The sequence below is a fragment of the Zalophus californianus genome, chromosome 11 (assembly GCF_009762305.2).
Source record: "Zalophus californianus isolate mZalCal1 chromosome 11, mZalCal1.pri.v2, whole genome shotgun sequence".
In the NCBI taxonomy this organism is placed as follows: Eukaryota; Metazoa; Chordata; class Mammalia; order Carnivora; family Otariidae; genus Zalophus; species Zalophus californianus.
In genome coordinates this window covers 29,997,256-30,021,651 of record NC_045605.1, presented here as the reverse complement: position 1 = coordinate 30,021,651, position 24,396 = coordinate 29,997,256, and the positions used below count along the sequence as shown (strand labels likewise).

At 53.5% G+C, this 24,396-nt stretch overlaps 2 protein-coding genes across 4 annotated transcripts in view; one reads left to right on the top strand and one right to left on the bottom strand.

Moving 5' to 3' along the window:
• The window catches only part of B3GAT1 (beta-1,3-glucuronyltransferase 1), a 30,965-nt gene extending 10,554 nt beyond the window's left edge, over positions 1-20,411 (top strand). Inside the window, exons 2-7 of one of the 2 annotated variants that reach the window (XM_027579894.2) lie at positions 10,861-10,956; positions 11,122-11,268; positions 14,581-15,089; positions 15,766-16,062; positions 16,821-16,921; positions 18,228-20,411. In XM_027579894.2, the coding sequence (XP_027435695.1) occupies positions 10,887-10,956; positions 11,122-11,268; positions 14,581-15,089; positions 15,766-16,062; positions 16,821-16,907 (1,110 nt within the window). In that variant the 5' untranslated portion in view covers positions 10,861-10,886 and the 3' untranslated portion in view covers positions 16,908-16,921; positions 18,228-20,411. Of the gene's footprint in view, positions 1-10,860; positions 10,974-11,121; positions 11,269-14,580; positions 15,090-15,765; positions 16,063-16,820; positions 16,922-18,227 lie in introns of both variants that reach the window. The other variant, XM_027579895.2, reaches the window with a different exon arrangement.
• A 155-nt stretch (positions 20,412-20,566) lies between these two features.
• Positions 20,567-24,396, bottom strand: part of LOC113914557 (beta-galactosidase-1-like protein 2) — a 55,065-nt gene continuing 51,235 nt past the window's right edge. Inside the window, exons 18-19 of one of the 2 annotated variants that reach the window (XM_027579893.2) lie at positions 24,168-24,284; positions 20,567-23,890 (exon numbers count right to left, since the gene is read on the bottom strand). In XM_027579893.2, the coding sequence (XP_027435694.1) occupies positions 23,804-23,890; positions 24,168-24,284 (204 nt within the window). In that variant the 3' untranslated portion in view covers positions 20,567-23,803. Of the gene's footprint in view, positions 24,285-24,396 lie in introns of both variants that reach the window. The other variant, XM_027579892.2, reaches the window with a different exon arrangement.

The following is a 24,396-nucleotide window of genomic DNA, read 5'->3' as shown; positions in this document are numbered from 1 at the left end:
TTTGCTTGCCCTGCCCCGCTAGCCCCTGCTGTTCGTCTTGTATCAGAATCTGCTGAGCCCTCCACTCTACTCCCCTCACTCCCGCTCAGCCAGCTAGGTGCCCCTAGCGGCTTGACACCGTGGGTGTGTGCCACTTGAAGGCAAGGCCCCACCTTGCGTCCTGAGCTGCCCCCGACCTCTCCCAGAGCAAGTATTGCAGCAAGCTAGCTGAAAGGCTCAAGAGCATTTTGCTAAAGCCATACATGGAATCCAAGGCAGGACAGTATCCTGGTGTGGCCTTGACCTGTGCTAGGGTAATACACATTGCCAGTTCTGCTCCCCTGTCTCCAAGGGGTTGAGGCGAGGCCAGGGCGGGCAGAGGATATGGGGAGGTGTTCCTAGCAGCAGTGAGAACCCCAGTGCTCCCAGAGCTCATAATGCAGAGGGCAGAGGAGCTGTTCTGGATTTGCTCACAACACAAACCAAATGTGTTGATTTGTGCTTTGGGCAGCCTTTGCATGATTGAAGACCGGTTTTGGAAGTAGGCAGAGGGGAGAAGCACTCGGTCTACCTTGACATTCATTCCCATAACTGGGTGCCACATACTGGGTGACAGTGGGCTCCAGTTACGGGGGCCACTGTCCCCTGTGCCCAGACCAGCCCCTGACCATGCCTATGGCTGATGCATTGACTCCTGTTGCTTTCCTTACCTCAGCACAGTCTGGAGGGCCCTGGTTTGGATAATATATGGCCACACCCACTCATGGACAGGGCCAAGGGGGGTGACTTAAGCACAGATGCCCAGTATGGGCTCCAAGGCCAGGAGGAGGAGCCCTAGTTTCCACCCAGGCCAGCACAGAGGTGGGAGAGTGCCCCCGAGAGGCAGCCTGCAGGGAGCATGGACCAGGAGAGAGAAGGACCACACTTCCAGGACCCCTGAAAGGGCCACTGCCACCCAGAGAGCAGGTCTCAGGCAGGCGTAAGGCTGGGCCACTGTCTGACTGGACCCAGGATACCTAGACACTCAACCCCCTTGTGCCTCAATTTCTTCATCTGCAAAGCATCAATAAAGCTTTGGAATTACAAGGGTTTATTGATTAAATGAGATGACCAATATGAAATCATTTGGGAAGTTGCAAATCACTATTGAGTATGAGTTGCGCTCTCAGTAGTTTCTAGGGGAGGCTGCCCACTGCCCACGGCACCACAGAGAAAGCGAATTGGCCTGTCCAGATCTGTGTTCTAGGACCTGAGGCCATTGGAGGCCAAGGGCACATGAGGTAATCCTTCATCTGAACAGAGACCCAATCATGGGATTCTCCAACAGGGCTCAGAGGCAATAACCAAACCCAGCCAGGGGCGTGCTTGCATGTGCCAGTGAACACGCGTGTACTCGTTCAGATGGGGTGCTGGCCGTGAACACAGAACTGCGTGCACATGTGTGTGCAGTGAGCTGCTGCCCTGTGGAATCGCTCTGAAGGGGGGGGCTCTGGAGTTTGCCGGCATAGCCTTGGGACTTGTTAGAATGGAGGACTCAGCCTGGCCGTTCTCCTGAGTGAAATGACAAATTCTACAGCCAGGGGGATGTGAAGCAGGGTGCTTCAGTCACCTTTCCCAATCAGACAGTGTAGAGAGGGTGGTGAGTTAGAGGCAAGAGGGCCACACACCCCAAACTCATACTCAGGTTTCCACAGGGCAAGGACCTGTGACAGCCAGCAGGTGCGGTTATATACCACCCTCTCCCACCATGTAGGGTGATGGCAGAGGTCTGGCAAAGAGGGACAACAGGGGTCAGAGGTCAAGGTGAAGAAGCAGGATTGCACATGGAAGGAAATGGGATGCTAGTTTGCGAGGGCCGGGCCTGGCTTGGTCTTAGGACATCTTGACTCTAAAGAGACCTCTGCCCCTGAGGCTGGCCCAGATGCCGGCCCTAGGTAGGAATGGGCAGTTACCATCTAAATAAACCAAGCAGGTCTACCTGCTTCCAGAGCTTTCCCAAGTGCCACAGGGAGAAGAGAAGGCTCTGGATGGTAGAGATCAGAGACTGCCATGGGCAGGAGGTAGATAGGAAACAGAAGAGGGTGCAGTTAGAGCAGTGGACTGGGCTACATGGTAAAGAGCCTTGAATGCCACGCTAAGTAAGTTGCAGTTAGCAGGAGATACGAAAGGTTTTGAGTGGGAGCAAATCCGTAAGGCGGGAGGGGCCAGGCAGTGAGCTAGAATCTGAAGAAAGATCACAGTGGGTGGCTGGGGAAGGAGAGAGATGACCCGGCCCTGCATCAGAGGGATGCAGGCCAAGGCCTAGGGGCAGGCCAGGCCAAAGGTGCTGAGGCCCAGCTGATGCAAAAAGGGGGAGGGATCTGGGGCATTCCTGGGACAGGCTGAAGTTGAATGACGGAAGGGAGGGGTGGGAAGCTAGTCTAGGAGAAAAGATGATACTCAAACCTTAGTCATGTTGTATTTAAGGTCATAGTGGGATATGCCAGACAATAAAAGAGGCAAAACGGCTGGAGATGAGGAACCTGAGGCTGGAGAAATTAAAGGTACTTATCAATGGCCTCACACTGTAGAAGGCCAAGGTCAGCCCTCGAGACAGGGAGGCATCCCTTCTGTCTAGCCCAGTCACCCATCCTCGCTTCCTCCTCCTCCGGGAGTGATCGGGGCTTTCAGGCTCTGTGGCTTCCACCCTGCCTTCCAGCAGCTAGGAGTTCAGCTCCAGCAACTGGAGGGAGTTGGAGGGAAGCAAGGCCAAGCAGACCCATCTCAGGCCCTTTCCAGGGCTGCAAGGTTGGCAGTCGTAACAGGTGCTCTTACTGATACCAATCATGTGTCAGATAGTTTATACTGATTTTGCCTAATCACCCTTCCCAGTGAGGGAAGCACTATTTTTATTCCCATTTTACAGGTGGGAAAACCAAGGCCCAGAGAAGTTACTTTGCCTAAGTCACACAGCCGAGGAGGAGGGGCTCTAGTATTGTGCCCAGGGCTCTCGGGCTCCAGGGCACAGGCCCTCCACTACTTCACTGTCCACCTGTGTGCCACTTTTCGGGGCAGAGGAGAACAGACGAAGATGAAGGGAGGGAACAGAAGGCCGTGACTGTGGTTAGACCCTGCTGTCACCTTCAGCAGCTGTGGGGGCCAGACAGGAGCTGAGGGTCAGGAGGGGACCTGGCCTCCTTGTTTGGGGGGACAAACTCTAAGGTGTCTCCCCATGACTCCTGACTCTGCTGTTCATGCCTTTGGATAGCTTCCTCCCCTTTGGTGTGTATGGCACCTGTGACCAGCCTCTCACCAGTAGAACGTGGCAGAGGTGATGGACTATCGCTCCCATAATTATGTTATATAGGACTCTGTCTTGTTAGCAGACTTGCTCTAGATCCTCCCCTTGCTGGCTTGATGGAGTAAGTAGCTATACTGGAGAAACCTATGCGGCAAGAAACTTCGAGCAGCCTCTAGGAGCTGAGAGCAGCCCCCAGACAATAGCCAGTGGGAAGAGCGGCCCGCGGTCCTATGCTTGAAAGGCAGAGGACTCTGCCAACAGCCTGAGCTTGGAAGCAGGTTCCTCCCCGGTGAGCCCTCCAGGGGAGAGTGCAGCTCAGCCAGTACACTGCACCTTGTGAGCCCCTGGGCCATGCCTGGGCTCCTGGGCGGCAGAAACTGAAGAGAATAGACGAGTGTCATTTTAAGTGGCTAAGTGTTTGATAGCTTGATGGATAGCAGCAGAAAACGAAGGCACTCCTCTCAGGAGCAGTGACCTTCCTTTCGAAAAGTCGGCATGGCTGCCAGAATGGGCCTGGGGTGAAGGTGGACAGATAGCAAGGACAAAGGCAAAGGAGGTGAGGGCGGTGGCACTTTACAGGCCCAGAGTCCTCCCCTGGCCCCAAGGCCCCAGCCGAATGCCTAAGGCCGTGCCAGAAACGGGGCTGCACGGCTCTTTGCAGGGACTGCTCCCCCGTCTGTAAACTCCACAGCTAGGCGTGACCCTCACTGTTTTCCCCCGGCATGCAGGCAAGGGCTGAGTGGCCATGTGCCCTCACTGGGACTCTCCACTGTCCTGCTGGAGATCAGCATGTCACTGCTGACCGTCTTGCCCACCCAGCCCTCCGCAGTCAGCCCTCACGACCCGCTGCATGCTAGCCCTGCACGGGGCTGCCCCGTGGGCCTGGTGGGCCGCTGCCCAGCTCTTCACAACCCTCCATCCAGCCTGTGTCCTTCAACTTGCTGTCTCCCTGGCTCCTGCGCCCTCCCGAGCTGTGGTCATCTGTGTGCTTGGGCCCCAGCCTCTGCAAGCCCCAACTGAGAGTAGCGACCGATGTCCCCACAAAATGAAACATTGGATTTTTTCTCTAAGGGCCTCCTGCCTGGAGGCTCTGGAATGAGTGGCTGCCTGTCTGCCTGAAACCCACAAGCTACATGATTCAAGGAACTTCAGTGAAACCAGCTGGGGCCCATCTCTTGTTCTGTTTAAATTCCTGCAGTGAACCAGAATGGACTTTGCCTTGCAGAGTACCACATGAAACCAAACCCCAGTTTTCATTTCTTACTGAATCAAAATCCAAATTGAATCTAAAGCCTATTTCAGAAAAACCAAAAAGAAAAAAGACAAAGGAGCTACCTAAAACAAACAAACCATGAGTTGCATTTTCTGTCACTGTTGGGCTGGAAGAAAACCAAAGCCTAAGAGTATGCTTTATGCCAAGCCCGAACTGAAGGAACACTTCTTTCAGCCCAAGCCCTTGGATGAGTTTTCCTAGCTAGAAAGGAACAAGATGGTGGAAGATCAGGAATCCATGTCATCCTTCCTATCAGAAGTACCCAGGAGAGAAAGCCAGCAGTGGCCAGGCCCCAAGGCAGGAGGCAGACCTCCCCAGGGCTCGGGTCTTCCTCTCCTCAGCACCCCACCGTGAAGAAATGGTGAGAGAGCCCCTCCCCGGGGCCCTCGGCCTGACCACCAGGAGGGCAGGCCAGTGGTGGGCCCCAGCCAGCTCAGGAAGCCGTGTGCCTGGGGCAGAAGTGCCGGGTGGGGGAGGCAGGAAGCAAGTACCAGGTCTGCAGCGAGGGAAGCAGGATGGGCATGGGGGGCACGCTGATTCGGAGTCCAAAGGCCTGAGCATGCTCTCTGCCAGTGGCCGACTCTGAGCCCTGGGCCAGTCACACAGCCCATCTAAGTCTCAGTTCCCTTGAAGATAAAATGGGGGTATGGTTTTCCTACCTGCCTCGCAGGGCTGTTGTGAAGATCAAAGGAAGATGAATCCTATTGGCCCAGCATTGCGCTGTTACAGGAAAGGCTTACAGCCCCAGCCAGGTGTCCCACAGGACCTCTCTTCACTTCTTCTGAGGCCATGGGGGCAGGGGAGGACAAGGAGGAACAGGAAGCCCGGGCAGTGCAGCTCCTTGGACACTCTCCCCCATGAGTGTCCTGGGGAATGGTGGGCAGAGAGCGGCCCGTGCCTGTTGCTGCCATCCCAGCAAGAGCCGGTGGCTGGAAGCCAGGGCCAGGTTGGGGGGATGGAGGGTGGGGGGGCCAGGTGGCCGAAGACTGGGGCTGGGTTAATGAAGTATGGATTGACTGGCCCAGGCGCTGATTAGCTCTGGCAGTGGGCTTTTCCTGAGCAGTGGCAGCAGAATCAATACTAATCCCTTGATCCCATTAGGGGCTCCTGCGGGTCTCTGGGACAAATCTGTGCCTCTCTTTGAGAGGGGCGCTGTCTGGGGCTAAAGGGTAAAGCTGGAGCCTTGACCAGCATCCCTCCCACTCTCTTCTTTTAAAATTTCCCCTCTTTCTGCCTGCTATTGCCACATCCCTGCTCCCATGCTCAAAGGCCTGATGCCTTCCCTAGCCATGCTGGCTGCCCCAGCTCTCTTCACTCACCCACCCCCTCCTTCTGGGCCCGAACCACTGCAGCTGCTTATGCTTCTGCCTGAAGAGGCTTCAGCATCTGCCTCATCAGCCCCAGGGGTCTCAGGCTCCCAGATGACAGAGGACAGCTTTTCCCCTTCCCATGTACAAGCAGAAGCTCTCTTAACCAACCTTTCCTCGACTGACTGAGCACATGACTGATGTTCTCCACCCCATCTGTAAAGCATACTACCAGCTGCCTGTGCAAGCCTGATGCCGGACCTCCCCTCTGGCGGCCCACTCCCGCTTGTACCAGCTGAGCCGCATGCACGGAGAGGCCAGAGTGTTTGCTCCCAGCCTGCTTCAATGGTCATGCTTGCTATCACCATTATGGGCTATTATAGGAACCATGAAACATAAGCTGGAAAGAAAGAAATGTGTTGTCTCTATGAAAACTAAGTTGAATACTCTCAAAAGACTCCCTAAGATGAGTCTAGGGAAAAAGTTCTCCAAATTAGGTGAAGATGGGTGGGAAATATAAAAAATCTTAAAGGATGCAGCACTTGATTTGCTCACCAGATGTCCTTCAGGTCCTGGAGCACTTTGAAGAAATCAGCCCTGGAGGCCACAGGCAGTGCACTGGGATGTGGATGATGTCGGCAAGGCCACAGGGAACTCGCCTCAGCTGTCTGTCGGCCCTAGGAAAGGCCCTGTGTCAAAACAGCAGAAGTGCTACAAGCTAGCCAGTTCTGAGTGGTTTGGATTTGGGGAAAATGACCACATATGGTGCAGTCCTGGAAAAACATCACCTATTGAGCTCTTGGCTCTTTAAAAGTTACTTAAGTTGAAACATGTATCATATGTGTGCATTTTGAAGGACTCTTCACTTTAATGGATTCCTTTGAGGAGCCAACTACTGTTCCCAAACTTATTAGGTAACATGGCTTTATCATCCTCCAGAGACAAGTGGCTTGTATGGTTTCTGAGCTTGTTAGTAACTAACCTCCATCACACACACACACACACACACACACACACACACACACACACACACACACACACCCTCTCTACAACAAGAGTACTCATCACACATCATCCTGAGTGATGATGTGGGGGCCTCACAGACACCTGTGTAAAGTCCCTCTCTCCCTCTGGGCTGCGAGATGCTGGAAGGAAGCCCTTGCCTCCCTCTCCCATGCTGCTGCATTGCCCATAGAACCTAACACAGTGCCTGCCCACTACAGATGCTGAGTTAATATTTGTTGAATGTAATTAAATAACCCTCCTCTTCAGGGACCAGGGGCATTGATGAGGTTTTCGTTGGAACACCTGTAGGCTCGGGAGGAAGCCTTTCCATGCATTTGGAATCATCCAGCCTTGAAGCCAGTCTGGCATCCAGCTCTGCCTCCCCAGGCCCAGCATCTCTTGTCCGGCCTGACTGTCTCTGCCCCATTCTTGGGCACTTCCTTCAGGATGCCCCCTGGTTCTCACACACAGACCATGACACCCTTAAACCCAGAGGCAAATTCCTATAAATAGGTCTTCGCAGACATGGCCAGTCTCCATAGCTAATTGGTCCTTAAATCATGACTAAGTTCCATGCAAAGTTGTTAGTTTGGCTTCCTGCCTTGGATGCCCACCTGACCCCACTTTTCTCACACAGGACATTTCTTCATCGTCACAGAGGCCTAAATGTCTCAACCTCAGGTTGCTTAAAATGGCAGAACTGAAAATTCATTAGCACTCTCCCAACCCAGACTCTGTATTTTAAGATGAAGGTGGAGGCCAAGGAGAGCAAGCAATGGGACCTGGTCCCCCAGTGAAGGGGGACACTGTCCACCACCCAGAACACTGTCCAGGCCACTGCTGCCCTGTCTCCCTGTCACAGCTGCCCAGTGCCCTGCTCCTGTCGCCAAATGACTGTCCCCCCTCCTTTGGCCCACACCCTCCACCCACAGCACAGCCTTTGTCTGTGTCCTGTGGAGGCTTCTTGGAGCACCAGGGGGTTGGAAGGGCCTCCTCATGTCTGCACTTACTGGGGAACAACTGACAGCGGAGGCTGGTCACAGACAAGAGTGACGAGGTTCAGGTGGGGAGTCATGGCGCCAGCGGGCCCCTGCACTTTCCTGTCAGCCACCCCTCACCGCTTCCTCAAACATCCCATTCTTCCCGACCTGGCCGCCTCCCCTCTGTTGGCCTCATGGTGTGGCCAATCCCCTGCTCCATCTTTGTGTTGATCCTTCTGCCCTAGCCAGTGAGGGCCCGGAGTAATTCTGGGGCCTGAGCCTGCAGCCACAGGCAAGCCACTGCCTCCCCTCCAAGGTGCAGCAGAACAGCAGGCTGTGGCCGGGTGGTCATCCTTGCCCTCCCATCTTACACACGAGCCCGGGTCTGGGGGTGGGGAGGGGGTTGCAGCTCCCAGGACCCTCCCCTGCCCCAGGTCCCATTCCCCACAAACCTGCCCCCTGCTGGCCAGCCAGCTTTCTCCAAGGCTGGGGGCTCTCTCTGTGCTGCTTAAAAACTGCCTGGTAATTAGCTCCATGATTTTGCTACTATGTTTATAATAGCCTCCATTAAAGTTATGGGGTTTTCAAGCTGTAATGGCTTCCAGAGTAATTAATGCACAACTGGGTTTATTGCTAAGTTTATTTTTAGAGCTTTCTCCTTTATTCCCTCCTCCCTTTCCTTTCATAGATGTTTTGACCAAAAAGACTAGATGGGCTCAGAACTCTCTCTCCAGAGCTCCCTTGCACCCTTGCCTACATCATTCCTCCCCCAGAACCCGCTTCCTGCTCCCACCTTCAGGGAGGTGCTGGGACCCCACAGTGGAGGCAGCTTTCATGAAGAGGGTTGGCTCTGAAGCAGTGCTAGGCCTCGGTCTATGTAGACCTGTGCTCACTCTGCACCTGAGCCAGGTTCAAGGCTCTGGGACCTGGAACCTCTCTTCCCATGCTCCTGCTGACCGCATACAGCCAAAGGGTCAGGACTTCTGTCTGGCTCCACCGTGACCTGATTGCTGCTTTGGACAAGCCCTGATCCTCTCTGGCCTCAATGACTTCCTCATGAAATGGGGTTACAATGGCACCTGTGGCCAGAGGCGTCATGAGGATTGACTGTGAAGAGTTGAGCGTCATTTCTGAACATCACCAAGTGCTGCCTCACAGCTTGTTTTTACTAATGACAGTCCAAGCAGACAAGTGGGAGGCTGAGCAGGTGCCAGAGGTAGGAGGCTTGGGATAAGAGGCCGCCCAGAGGAAAAAGGTGTAAAAGCAGGCACGTGCAGAGTGAGCAGGCTGGATGTGCATGTAGCAAATTGGCCTGGAGCTTGCCTCTCCGGTGCTTTCTCCACCCTGGAATTAACCCTCCCCAAGATGAAGGACATTTGGAAAAGCTCCTTTTTTGAGTCACTAAGAATCCAAAAGAGATCTCACAGCCAGGCCTCCTAGAAGCTCCCCTGTCCTCCATCAAATGTGGCCTAAGATCACCCAGCCAAACCAAGGCCTTGACTCAGCCCTTTGTAGCCTTGTCAGTGGCCTTGGAGTGGGGGGATCGGGGTGGGGATGGGGGTGGCGAGAGGTCACTCCACTTTATCATACTGAGCACACAAGAACCAGACAGGGCTCCTGGGGCAGGACACTGGGTTCTGTCACCTGGGGGAAGGGGGGCATAAAAGAGGAGTTTGTAGACTTATTCTCCCTGCTCTGTGTCCACATCGTTTGCCCCTGCCTGTAACATTGCAGCCTGTTGGACCTTCCATTTCCCTGAGGAAAGCGGGGCAGCCTGTTTACCACCTGCCTACAAGGAGATGGTGGAGGCCGAGCAGGTCTCTGCTGGGTAGGTGGCTGGCTGGGACATGCTGGCCGACCCTGGGAACCATGGTGCGCTTTACTAGAAGACACACCTGGCTCTTGCACAAGGTGACAAAACTATTTGGAGAGAGGACCAGACAAGGAGAGGAAAACACACTGTTTCCCAAGCTGGGGGGGTCGGTGGGGGGGTGGACAGAAGTTCTTGACCTTGGCTCTTGACACTGCCAGAGGTGAAGAGCATGTGCTCCTTGGGCTGGACGGGGCAGCTGGACTCTCAGGCATGTCACTGCGCAGTGCTGGCCACCAGAGGTGGTGAGCATGCCAGGACCAGCCAGGGGCTACCCGGATCCCGCATCTTACACAGGGCTCAGCGCAGAAGGGAAAGGGAGGCAGAGAACAGGATGTGACTATTTCCATGGTGGTCACGAGGGCACAAGACAGCAAGGCCCAGAGAAGGATGCTGCTGACACGCCCTCTGCAGAACTGAGGAGAAATTCTAGCGGGCTCACACTCCTCACAGAAGGGGTATCTCTCCTGGAGCCCCTGTTGTTGCCACTGTGAGTGCTGTCTCCTCAGCATATGGCAGCCCCCACAGGGACACCTCTTCATGTCCAAGCCGTGTAAATTTCATAAAAATTCCCGACAGACATTGACAAAGGGAAGGCACTTGATGCATTTCCTCCCCGGGCCTATCCCCCAAAACATGTCTTGTTGGCCCTCACCCCAGTGTTCACCCCTTTATCTCAGCTATGAAAGAAACCACCTGGATACATGTGGACAACTAGCCAACATGTCTTGAGATACACACACATACATACATGCCAGGCACCATGCTGCGGCCTTTGTTGGTATGAACTGATTTAATTCTCACAACCTTGTGAAGTAGGTAGTGATCATACCCCATTTCACAGATGAGAAAACAGAGAGGCATGGAGAGCAGCCGTGACTTGGTAAAAAGGGCATGTGGCTTGTTGGTGGCAGAGTTGGGGTTTAAAACAAGACACATGTGTCTGAAGGTCGTGCCCTTAACTTCTGTGCCCTGCTGAATCATGGAACTGGGCAGTGCCATGTCCCCATGCCTGTGGGGGACAGAGGCTCGTTTCATTCAGGCAGGGAAGCCGGAGCAGTCCTCAGAGAGATGGCAGTCCAGGCTCTACTGTGAAAACCCCGATGCTGTGAGCCCCACAGCAAGGCCCCAGGTCTCTGGCCATCCTGCTCTGCTCTCTCTTGCAGGTGTCCACTTCACAGGGTTCCTGATCATGCCCTTGGACAGCCACCCCTTCTCGGTCTCCGGTCTGGCCAGACTCTGCAAACCTGCTTCCGCAATGGGTGGGTTGTGAGTGCTGGTAAGATCTGCTAGCCAACATTCGGCTTCTCTGCTCTCCCTGTGCCTGGCCTGCCCGGCCCATTCCTGTTCTTTTCTCCCCTGTGCTCGCCACTGTCTGCTGCCGTCGCCCCTGGGGCCACCCTTCTCCTGACCTTGCCACCGCTCAGGTAACGAGGAGCTGTGGGCCCAGCCAGCCTTGGAGATGCCGAAGAGACGGGACATCCTTGCGATCGTCCTCATCGTACTGCCCTGGACACTGCTAGTCACCGTGTGGCACCAGAGCACCATCACGCCTCTGCTCACCACGCACAAGGGTGAGCCCCCCAACCTCTGGCCCCAGCCCCAGCCAGGCTTCTGTCATAAGAATGACCACAGCCAACACTGATGGAGTTCATGGTTTCATGTATGAGGCAGCTGAGAGGAGCCATAGAATGGTCCAGGCCAGTGACCTTACCTTTGTGGAGGTCTTGGTCCTTTCGGGAATCTGATGAATGGCGCCACACGCATGTATGCACAGAGACACACATGCAAAAACACAGTGCAGAGACACACATGCACGACACTGCATCCAGTCTCAGGATGTGTAAGGATTGTTTGCTCTAAGCTGTGGGTAGTGAAGGATGCGATGGACGGGGTTTCTGGCCTGTGTTCTAAAACCGTTCAGGGAGAGCATAGTGTTTGCTCCTTTTTCCTGTTTAGACAACCCTAACCTAGTCAGTCCTACCTAGTGAAAATAGGCCCAGCTAGAGAAAAAGTCCCACGAAGCACTCGTGGATGAACAGGCTGGAGCCAGGTTCTCCTGGCTCTGAGTCCAGAGATTTTTTCCCTCCACCAGGCTGCCTTTCCTTCTCACACGGGGCTCCCCATACCCTGGCCACTTCCATGTGCCCCCTGTCTGGCCTGCCCCCTCATTCTTTGGTCTCTCATCTCACACTCTTCTGCCCTCCAATGTACTCCATTCACGTACAGACTCAGCACTCTAAGGCAGCAATTCTCCTATTGAAACGTGCATCGTATTACAGGATAAAATACAAAAGCACCCAGGCCCATCCCAGAGAAAGAGAGGATGGGTCTGGAGTAGGGCCTGCAAATCCACGTGTAGCTCGTAACCCCGAGTGATTTGGATGCCGGCAGTAGCCAAAAATCATAGTCAGAAGGCAGGCTGCTCCACAGTTATGCAGTGGGTCCTGCTCAGCCCCAGTAGTTCCTGAAGCTTCCATGAGGAAGATTTTCCAGGCTGAAGATCAAGGAATTCCCACTGCCCAATGCTGGGCACTTAGAGTCTCTTCTGACATTTATCCTCCAACTTCTCTCTTTGGTGCTCTTGCTTTTGGAATTGTTATCCTACAACTACATCATGCCAGAAGGGTTAAAGCTACCATATACCAAGTGACATAATATCACGTAGATTCCATTCTTGGCAGAGCTCTAAGGTCAGAGGTGTCAGAATGTTTAGCTAAGCACTAATGCTAGTGCCTGAGGATGGGGAGCTGGCGTTCTGTCTCCTCAGAGTATGCCAAGAGGGGCTGAAGGAAAGCTGCAGTGAAATCATGTCAGGGTGGCCAGGAGGCCTTTGTGACTCAAAGGTTGCAGAAGCCCTGAAGCCAGCACAAAGAGCTAAGCTCACGCTGTGGCCAGGTCAGAAGGCATGGAGAACGTTCCCAGGGCCCAGACCCGCCTGTTTGGGAGGACTTGAATGGAAGAAAGGTGAGGAAGATGGCTCTGAATCTTTCTTCCCAGGCCTCAGTTTCACTGACTGCAGGATAAATAAACCCTTATATATATCTTGGTCAGAATCCCCATCATCCACCTCTCTTTCCTCAACTTTGTTATGTGTGTTTGACCCCAAAACCCCTCCAAGAAGTCGCCTTTGATCAACAGAGGCTGAGCATTCACACCCCCGGGGGCAGTGTGTCTCCCTCCCTGGCTCAGGCTCCTCACTATCGCTGTGTGTCTTACTGTGCCGTTGGCCTATGTGAACTCCCCAAGAGCCCAGAGCCGGTCTTCTTCTGGGTTCATCTGTACCTCCTCCCAGAGCCCAGCGGCACGTCTCATATGAACACCACACACACACCTCATCTGCTAAGAACAGCGATGGGAAGGAAGGGAGGTGACAGAATGACTGATTCCCAGCATCCTCCCTGGAACCATACTTCTACCCAATGGTGAGAATGCTCTTCTCCGGCTGCATGAAGCCATGCAGATGTAGGGCTGGCAACTGTCTTCCCTAGCAGTGTTCTGAGTCCTTTACATATATTGACTCAATCCATATAGTAACTCAATAAAGTTAATTCTATTATTGGCTCCATATTGCAGTTGCTAACATTGAGGCGCCAGAAGCTAAGTGACCTGCCCAAGGGCAATAGTAAGTGATAGAACCGGACAGGGTCTGAGCCCAGGCATTCACATTCCTGGGTATGTCCTCTGACCCATACCACCTCCTGCTGAGATGCTTAAGAGCAGTGAGGGCCACAGAGTTGTTCAAACAGAAAGACATAACTTGGGAGAGGAGGAGCTCATTAAAAACAAGAATACCAATGGCGCTGATTTCTCCTCTTGACAGAACTACTAGCATTAGTAATGAGAAAAATGTCCAGGATCTAGAAAAAGCTTGGTTAGAGCTGCCCCAACTGAAACAGGTTGCCATCGGGAAGGAATGGGTTCCCCAGGACTGTGAGTGTTCCACCAGAGGCCAGAACTCTGCAATGTTCCACACACTGTCCCTCATGGTGTCTTGGGGAGTAATGCATAAACATTAGCTGGATGTTAGCACAGTTGGGGTCAGTGGTCGAGTTAGTCTCCCAGATGGCTGAATGAGTCCAAAAGTACAGATCAGGAGATTGACATCGAAGCAACAGAAGAGCTAAAACAGGTTTCCACTCTGTCTTCTTGTGTAGGCTAAAATTTAAGAACATCTAAAAGTACAAACAACGGGTTCAGGATTCAAAATTATCTTGACAACTATAGGCATAACCCTGGAAGAAAACGTGATAAGTATGAAATTCTGCACCAAGATTCGTAAGACCAGGAAGGGAGAGGCCCCACTTAAGTAGAAATTTGTGAAAAATCGGACTGAGCCAATCTCAGACGCATGGGGTCCACAGTGTGCTGTGTCTAGGAAAGCGCTAACACTGTGCTTGGGCACTGTGGCATCTACACCAGTACAGGTGGCAGTGCCATGTGCTAGGCAAGCCCAATCCTGGGCGGGGGGCGTGGGGGTGGCAAGTGCAGGCAGCCCTGGCCAGATGGGGAGGGCACTAGGGTGGGAAGCGTCAGGACACTTTGTCATATAAAACCCAACACATTTAGGAAGTGAGAAGGCAGCCTTGGAACTTGGCCAGCCACACTCAAATAGCTACAGAGCTGTCAAATGTGAGAAGGCGGAAGAGGTTATTTCTGTGTCATTTCGGGAGTCAGAACTAGGAAAAGGCCCGAGAGCATTCCAGAGATGCAGCTTTCTCGGTTAGCTTAAAAGTTAGAGCCCCAGGCGGGTTTCCCATGACAATCCTGCAGGAGCAGAGGAGAGGTTCGTCTTAGCGGGGTGGGCGGCCTCCGGCCCAGTACCTGAGGCCAGAGCCGGGGCCTGCGCGGCCCCTCCCCACACCGTGTGTCTCCCAACCCCACAGATGACGGCAGCGACCCCCGGCGCGATGCGCCCCCGGGCGCCGACCCCAGGGAGTACTGCATGTCGGACCGCGACATCGTGGAGGTGGTGCGCACGGAGTACGTGTACACGCGGCCCCCGCCGTGGTCGGACACGCTGCCCACCATCCACGTGGTGACGCCCACCTACAGCCGCCCGGTGCAGAAGGCCGAGCTGACGCGCATGGCCAACACGCTGCTGCACGTGCCCAACCTGCACTGGCTGGTGGTGGAGGACGCGCCGCGCCGGACGCCGCTCACCGCGCGCCTGCTGCGCGACACCGGCCTCAACTACACGCATCTGCACGTGGAGACGCCCCGCAACTACAAGCTGCGCGGCGACGCCCGCGACCCGCGCATCCCGCGGGGCACCATGCAGCGCAACCTGGCCCTGCGCTGGCTGCGCGAGACTTTCCCGCGCAACTCCAGCCAACCCGGCGTGGTGTACTTCGCCGACGACGACAACACCTACAGTCTGGAGCTCTTTGAGGAGGTGTGGGACCAGGCAGAAGGCGGGGAAGGGGCGGGAGGATGCCGGCGCAGGGCCTCTGGTGTGGGGCCCCGGGACTCCTGCGGAGGGATCCCTTGGAATGGACACCTAGAGAAACCATAGGGTTGGGGTGGGGGCGGCGGGTGCCAACTGGGGTCAGTGTAGAGTACAGGGAACCAGAAAAGGGATGGAAAAAACTCGCTGCCAAGTTTCAGCAGTCACCGTTGGTTAAAGGGAAGAAAGTGGGTGGTGGAGCTCTTAGACCAAAGTCTTCGCCTTAGAGGCATTGTCTCAGTGAAGGCCTCGAGTGGGGTCATTCTATGTGGAACAGTTTGTCCTTGGGGTTTGTGAGTCATGGGAGGCTGGAGCAGGGGAAGGAGTCATTTTACTCTAAATTAGGAAGATGGAGGTTTTGCAGGAGAGAAAGCTGGGCTGCCCAGTCTTGTGGAGAAGCAGCATGTCAGCTGGGTGAGAGGTCAGGCCTTGTCCACAGTGAGGCAGGTTACCCTGTAGATGCCCACCATGGAGCATACATCTGGAGACAGGGCTGGGCTGGATCCCCTGGTATGGCTTCAGATGGCCTGTCTGCATAGAGCTCATCAATTTCCCCTTCTCTGGGGCCAGGCTCCATTCCCTATCAACAGTCCCACGTGTCCTGATTCTGGATCCCCTCTTGTAGATGCGCAGCACCAGGAGGGTGTCTGTGTGGCCCGTTGCCTTCGTTGGTGGCCTTCGGTACGAGGCCCCACGGGTCAACGGGGCAGGGAAGGTGGTCGGCTGGAAGACAGTGTTCGACCCGCACCGACCATTTGCAATAGACATGGCTGGATTTGCTGTCAACCTGAGGCTCATTCTACAGCGTAGCCAGGCCTACTTCAAGCTGCGTGGCGTGAAAGGAGGCTACCAGGAAAGCAGCCTCCTCCGAGAACTTGTTACCCTCAATGACCTGGAGCCCAAGGCAGCCAACTGCACCAAGGTAAACCCTCCCAGAACTGACAGCTATAATGCAAGCTTTTTCCAGCCCATCCAAACCCTCCTACAGATCAGAGGGAAGGAAATAAAGACCTCAAAACAGCCCTGCAAAGGACCAGCCTAGAACCATGCCTTCCTCAGGAAGGTAGTTTATCCTGTCAGAGGCCATCACACGAAAGTCAAGCAGGGAAATAGGGTGGTGGTCAGTGAGCAGGGCCAAGGGTTGCCTTCCCTCCCAAACCTCAAAAGAGCTAGGCTCCACGACTGCCCTGCCAGACGTGTGTTCACATATGTACAAACACGTGCTTGCCTGGGTGCATGCACACACCCATGGGCACACACGCATGCATGCACGCATGCACGCAGACACACACACACTACTTCCTGTTTGGATTTCTCCAGCTAGGGCCTGAACTATCACTTGGCTGAGCCAAAGCCTCCTGAAAATTTCTCCCTCTCTAGAGAGACCTATGAAGACAGGGGAAGACGAAAAGGAAGAAGAGATCTTGGAACTGACTTGTCTGTCTTCTGTAGCTACATATTTTTTGTTTCCAACAGATATTTTGAATGCATCATTTATGTATAAACAGCAAGAATGGGGGGGTAGGTAAAAATAAAGAACAATGGAGAAAATCTTGATGGAACAAGGACAGAAAAGGAGGGGCAGGAAAAGTACTTGCGGAGCATGGGAGTGAACAGGGAGGTGGCAGGCTGAGGTCAGGGGGGCCTGCTCCATGTTGTTTCATGTCTCTGGACACACAGATCCTGGTCTGGCACACACGGACGGAGAAGCCAGTGCTGGTGAATGAGGGGAAGAAAGGCTTCACTGACCCCACTGTGGAGATCTGAGCTCCAGGATACAGGTATGGCAGGGATGAAGGTAAACCACACACGAGGCAAGGGCACATCAAGTTTGGATGCAGAATAAATCTGCTGAGGCTTTTCGTCTTGGTTTTTAATTGTGGGAGGTCAGGACAAAGGGGGACAAGAGCGGAAAGGGCATAGCTGAAGTCCCCATCCCAGTGTACCACCTGCAAGTTAACGGGAGCCAACTTCCCCCACACAGCTGGGTCCTTCTGCCACCAGCAACTTTGAAGGCCTCACCTTCTAGACATGGCCTCATGACAACCTCCTGTCATTACTATTATCTTGGCCATGACACTGGTCCTGTTGCAAGGCATTGCCATGTGCACTCTTTCTCCTAGGTTCTGTCTTCCCCTGTGGTCTTCGCCATGCTGCTGTGACAGGGACCCCTCACTCACTGCTTCTCCCTCATCGAGCACATCCATGTGTCTCTTAGTAGTAACCATGTAGTGCAGGGGTGAAGGCACGGACCCCACAGCTTAGCTCAGCCTCCAGGCCTACCACTTTTCACCCTCTGACTTGACTTTCTTCCTCTAGGTCTCAGTTTCTTGATCTGTAAAATGGGCTGTTGGGGGCACCAGGAACAATCTTTGGTACACAAAGAGTCTTATATAAGTGTTGCTATTTTTAATTGATTCTTTAAAACTTTTGTAGTGTTCCATGATTCACTGTTTGGAACACTACATCAAAAATTAATGATGTACTGTATGGTGATTAACATAACAATAAATAAATAAATAGATAGATAGGTAGATAGATAAATAAAACTTTCTATTGAAGTAGGCCACAGGACCTATCTACATTTTAGAGGTAAAGGAATGGTGTTCAGAAAAGCTAAATGAAGTGAATTGTGCCAGCTGATTTTCCAAGTCGGGAATCGTCCGTGGGCTTTTCTATAATGTCATCACAGAGGTGGGAGCTCAGACGGTGGAATACACATCTGTCCTCTGGCCTCAGAGTTGAGCTTCAGTGTACCTGTCATGTCTGCCACTGCCCTGCCCACAGGAGACCACAGGGTGTCAGTCGGCCTGCTTTGTGCCCTGAACCAAAAAATCAGCTTGACCCGTGCTGCTGAAAATGCACCAGTACACAGCCCCGTTGCCTGCCTCCTCACTTCCAGTGGTCACTGGAAGAGCCCAGCCGCCTCTCAGTGAGAGACCCACAGAGGACCCAGGGGTTGGGCTCTGCGGAGCTCCTGGGTGGACTCCAAAGGGGGCTCAGGACTGGGCCATTTGGCCGGACCGGCTGCCCCTCCCTGCCGCCCCTCGTCTTGCCTCACCCATGTTCCTCCTTTCCCCTTCACAGGAGCCTCCTTCTCAGACCCCGTTCCTGGCCTTCCATCCTCTTCCCGTGGCTGATGGTCCCTCCGAGGCAAACTCCTAAGGAATCACCATCACCCTCCTTTCTATTCTAAGGGCTTCAGAGAGAGCCCAGCTTGATGCCAGGACAAAGGACGGAGAACCTAAAGCACAGAAATCCCAGACCTGTTGTTCTCTCCCATCCAGCACGACCAGGGGCCCCCCTGCTAGTCGAGCCATGCCAGTCAGCGAGCCAGTGCCCCAGCATGCCTCCCCAGAGCTTCCCGCGCTGACAGGGCCTGCGGGAGCAGACGCAGTGGGCACCGAAGCCCTGGAGTGACGCCAGGCTGGGAGAGGGGTGAAAAGACCCCGGCTGTCCAGTGCAGTGTGGCCTTCCCTGGCTCCCTGCTCCTGGGGCCCAGCGTGACCACACAGGCCATCCGGCCAGGGAATTCTGAAGACCGGAGAGCAGCCCCCTGCCCAGGCATCAGGAACACCCCCTCCCCTCCTCAGAGAGCTGTTCTCAAGTAGACATACCTCTCTGGCTTTCCTCTGGTTCCTATTTCCAGAGCATAAGGCTGTCTTTGATCCCAACAGGCAACCACCCTGCATGAGGGGAGCCTGGGCCTGCCATCAGGCTCCCCCATACCCCAGGCTGTGGTAGGAGTGGAGCCCCTTACTCTGGCCACACATCCCTCAAGCCTGCTCCTTCCAGCACAGAGAAGGAGGTGGGCCCTCGAGCCAGCACAGGTCATGGACTGACCTGGACTAAGACCATGCAGGCCCCAGTCTACACACTGCCTCCCCCCTGCCCACTGGGCCCCAGGGCCCTTTGCCTGGGCCGGGACTGGGGAGGCCAGGAGCCCTCTTTCCAGAGCTCTTGAGAACCACAGACCTCAGGGGCTGAAGTGAGCCTGGGTGGCAAGGTGGAAAGAGGAGGGAGGCAGGGGCAGTTCCATACTCCTTTCTGCCCCTGGTTGGGGGCGATGGGGCTTTGGGTTAACAGAGGAATTTGTGGAAAAGGGGCAGAGATCATTTGGACCCTGAGGGGAAAAGAGACCTGAGCACACACTACTTTGGAAATCATTCTATTTTAAACACAAAATGGGAATGAAAACCTCCCTTGTCCCTGAGTTGGGAGCACGAGGAACAAGCCTGCTGCTTGTCCCCTCTCCCCCCCCCGCCCCCACAGAGAAAGAACAGTGTGCATGTACTGCCCCCTGCACCAGGACAGGCCACTGACAGGGACAGCCCTCTTCTGATTCTCTCACTCATGCTCCTGAAAGTTGGAAGCACAATTTCCCTCCCAAGTGGAGGAAAAGGAAAGGCCTGAGCCTACTGAAGAGGTGTTTATTTTTTAACGCTAACAGCCCCCACTCCGTTTAAACTCACAGGACCAGTCTGAGGACCGCTGAGAACCCATTCCTGGGTGGGTGGGTGGGTAGGATTCAGTCCAGCAACCTAACATTCAAAAAATAGCATTGGCTGCCAATTTTGAAATGGATTTAACTTCCCACAGCATTTGTGAAACCACCCCACGGGATCGCATCCCTGAGAACCCTGAGCCACCTTGCAGGACGTTCCCTAGCCTCTTACACTTTCGATGGTGGCTCTGGAATCAACCCCTCAGAACCAAGTGGGGTGGCGTGGGAGGGGAGCGAGGAGGTGTGCACAGGGCACCCCCCAAATGAGTGAATTTATGCCCAGGCACGGCACTGCCTCACTCACCAAAACCAGCCCTGAATGCTCAGGTCAGCCTGGCTGGTCTTAGGCTACCTTCTTAGCCAAAAACCCAGGGCTCATTTTTCAGGAAATTGATAATGAACAACAAAATGGGATATCCTCCCTCTCTGTTTTTGTTTTTGTTTTTTTTGGCGGATGCTATTTCCGTTGTTTTCACCTAATAGCCTCTCTTAGCTGCATGTGTATTTATTTATAATTATAACCCTGGTGGACTGCAGCTTTCATCTTTGTTGGGAATGGGTTTTTTCCAAGTCAGAGTTGGGTCCATGACTACAAGTTGTTTCCCAGACCCAGTCTGTTACTGCCCCCCACCGCAAAGGAGTGAGGCTGGGGGCTCAGAGCCCGGAGAACAGAGCCCATGCAGCTGCACCATCTGGTCGGTTTTAATTTAACTGTATTTAATTTGTTTCCAAAATTAAAAGTCAAACATGGTTTTTAACAGCCCTAACCCTCCGTAGCCCTGCCTTATTCTCATATACTGTTTTAACCATCCAACAAGTAGTTATTTGGCAGGCATGATTGTAGGAGCGAGGACAGAGCAGTGAAAAACCAAAGCACTTGGCTTCATGGAGCTTCCCTCCTTGGGAAACGAGACACACGGACACTAGGCAAATCTACAGTATTTCAGATGTGATCTGGTCTAAGGAGAAGTATGAGGCTGGATGGAGGTGTCAGAGTGGAGCTGAGGAGGAGCTGATCCCTACTCTAGGGCCGTCAGAAGAGCCTCCCTGATAAGGGGACAGAGCAGTGCAGCAGTTACCTGGGTCAGAGCTTTCCAGAAAAGAACTTGCTCCCATGCAGAGAGTACTTAGCATGTTTAAAGAGCAGCAAAAAGGCCAGTGTGCCTGCAAGTGACTGGCAAGATGGGAAGGGGTAGGGTGGGAGGGGGGAATGGACCGCAGTTGGTGGAGGGTGCAGAATACGTTGGCCCTGGAAACCAGGGCAAAGCTTTCGGCTTCTCCCCCAAGGGAAAAGGGAATTGCAACCATTGGAGGGTTTGGAGCAAAGGACCAACACGATCTAACCGGCCTGTAAAGAAATCACTCCCCTTCCTGTGCTGATGATAAACAGAGGGCAGGATAGGCTAGGTGAGGCCGCTCCTGCCATGATCCAGGCAGGAGAGGACAGTGAGTCAGAAGAGCAAACCTTGGGGCAGAGAGAAGCGGTCAGGTTCTGGACGTGTTTTGAGGTACAGCCAGGAGAATCACCTGATGGAGTGGCTATGCAATACGAAAGAGAGGAGCCAAAACAAATCTAAGACACAGAATAGAATTGCCATTTCCTGCTGCGGGGTGGAGTGCAGGAGGGATCGCGGGGGCAGTCATCAGAGTGTGGTGTCACACGCAGGAGAGAAGGTGAGTGGACAGTGAGTGGGCCTGGAGCTTGGATGGAGAAAAACATCAGAGAGCATGAATGTTGAGGCTATTTACAAACCCCCCAAGTCAGTGAGGCCCCCCAACAGTGAGTGTGGACAGAAGAAAAGCCCCAAGGAGCAGGCCTGAAGACCTTCAGCATTTAGAGGTTAAGGGTTATGAGGAGTCTTCTAAAGACTCTGTGATGAGGCCATCCAGCAGGAAGGTCTGGACAAACCATGAATAAACTCTGGAAGATGAGCTCTGCCAAGGGGCTTTGACAGAGAGAAGCTGCAGGGTCAGCTGGCAGATAAGAAGGTCAAGAACAGTGAGTTGGTGCAAGAGGACCAAAGCAGCCCTGCACAGATTTGGATAAAAGCAATTCAAGGGGATTCCTCACTTTACAAAAGGATCACCGTAAGATTCATTTCAAACTCCAGTTCCCTATCACATTTTCCAACAGAAGCCAACTTTTACATACACCTTTGTAAAATTCCGCTCAGGTGTAAAGTAAGGTGCAATGACACACTCTCCAGTGCTGGCCATGCCCAAGCCCTGGTCTCATCCGAGTGTTAGCTGTGTGCTTTCCATTGCAAGGCAATTCAGGAACAGCAGATGAGTTTGAGCAAGACTGAGGACTTTACCCGTATCTGGCTCCCCACCCCTTGTCCATGAAATTCACTTTCATAAGCTCCATTTCTCTGCCCCTGTGGACCCTTGGGCCCAGCCCCTTGTAACTAACTGTCTGTCCTTGACCCAGGCTCGGCTCGTGGGCCCAATGGCTACACACCACAAATGCCCCCTTCCTTAGGCAAGCCCAAGATGGGAGCCATGGGGCTGCTGGGAGCCTCATGGCCTGCTATTCCGCAAAGGTCTTTATGGGCTCCTGTACCGTCCCGAGGAGGTGTTGGCTATCTAACTTTGATTACTATTGAAAATAGTTTGTGGCAGTACAATCCAGATGTTATGTGTGAGGAAAACTCACCCGCTACCTCACATGGAGAGCTCTTGGCTGTCCAGCAGAACCTCAGCACCTGCCCACCAGCACCAGAATGGATCTGTATATGACTTCTCCTCCCCAAGGGCACTGCCGATTCACGATGACATTTCAGGCAGAATGAAGGTCAGGAGGGAGGTGGTAAGGAGCCAGGGGCTGGAGCACCTACTAACCGGGTAAAGTCTGTCTAGACTCTGAGTGCTGGATGGGCTAAGTGGGTACCTGACCCCACAATACCTTTGCTTGTGATAAACAGAAGCACATCTCCTGAATCCACTAGCTCTGAGCTCCCCAGCAAGGTACCAAAGAGCAGACCTGGACCCTGAGAAATACCACCAGGTGGTTCTTCTGATCTGAATCAGAAGAAAAGTATCACCAAAAAGGGTTTGATTCAACTCTGTTGCTTTATTGCAATTCAGGACAGTGAACCAGAGCTAACCCAGTGGATTCAATCCCTAGAACAAGCGCCTCAAATTTGGACAGACAATTGCAAAGGAAGGCTGCTTCTCCTCCCTGCTGCTTAGTTACAGGGAGTTGAGGGAGAGAGACTGAGCTGGATGCAAGATCTGGACTAGGCCTGTGGGCCCCGTGGCTACACCAACATTCCAGGGAGACTACTTGCCCGTGCCCCCAGAGCTGGGCCTTCAGATCAGGGTGTGGTTCTTACTAGGGCCTGCATTCCCTCCTCAGCTGATGCTTCTTCTCATTGAGTAAAACTGGAAATACTCTCTAATTCAGGAAAGTAAGTGGCTGAGTATTTCTGTTTCTCCTAAGCTTGGCTTGTCATCCTGTCAGATGCAATTAGAGTGGAAAATGAGAAGGAGAAAATGTGTGTGTCTCTCATAGTTTCTTCCAGAATCCCAGAGAAGGCTTGGGGAGGGTTGAGAAGAAAAAAGATGATTCAGGTGAGACACCTACCCGCTTCCCTATCCTCTACAAATGGTGACAAACCTCCTATTTCAGATGAAAAGGGGCCAGGAGGGGCATGGTTGAGCACAGGTGAGAACATCATAGGAGCAAACCTGTGTCTAGAAGTTATGCCCAACTGAGGGCCCCAGGCATCATCACGTGGACATCTGATTAGACATTCCTACCCTAGAGGGACATCCCTCTGTCTTCTCCCAGAAGTTAAAGGGAAGTAGGAAAGGTGCCAGCAACAAAGCCCAGTCAAGAAGCCACTTAGGACATCAAAAACTAATGATGTAATGTATGGTGATTAACATAACAATAAAAAAATTTTTTAAAGCCACTTAGGTAAGGAGGGGGTCCCACCCTCCTATCCCACTTTTCTTCTTCAGTTCTTCCAAGTTTAGGGTCTTGAACTGAACGAGTGGGCCTTGCTGTAGCCACATGGCTGCCTGAGGATGCTACTTAAGGAAACTCTCCTGCATGGGAGGGTGTGAAGGAGCAGAGCACCAGGCTCCGGTCAGCTGACGGGGGACTGTGGTGCTCTCCTGCTTCTCGCCACCAGGGGGCGCGGGGTGGTGCTGCTCAATCAAGATACTGGCTCCTGCCTAGGTGGGGTGTTTCAGTGAACTGTATCACAGGGCCTGCCATCTTCTCCTCGAAAACAATAACCTGGGGGAAAGAAGGGCTGGTGTATGACAGCAGTAAAGGTTTGTCTTGGAGCCAGATGAGGGTGCCTTAGGGGAAGGGATTGAGAGCCACACTGGAAGGAACAGGGACCCACAATTCATCATCACCAAGGAGGAATGCAGAAGGGGCTGGCTAAACCTTCTGACCCATCTCCTACCGTAATGAGCCTAAATAGACTGTTACCTGAACCCCGCTCCCAGGAAAACATTGTGATACCAGGGAGGGCTGGGTCAAGGGAAGAAGCTGCAAATGCTCCCACCTGGTTGATGCCTTGGTCCAACCAGGCACCTGGGAGGTATAGGGTCTCCTGGGGTCCAATGTTCCAGTAGCGTCCAAGGTTTTGGCCATTGATGAATACAACCCCCTTCTCCCAGCCCTTTAAGCAGAGTGGGAAAAGGATTAGTTGACCATGAAAGCCACCAAATATAAAGTCACATAGGAAGACAGAGACAGACACATGCCATGAGTGCTTCTCTCAGCTTCCAAGA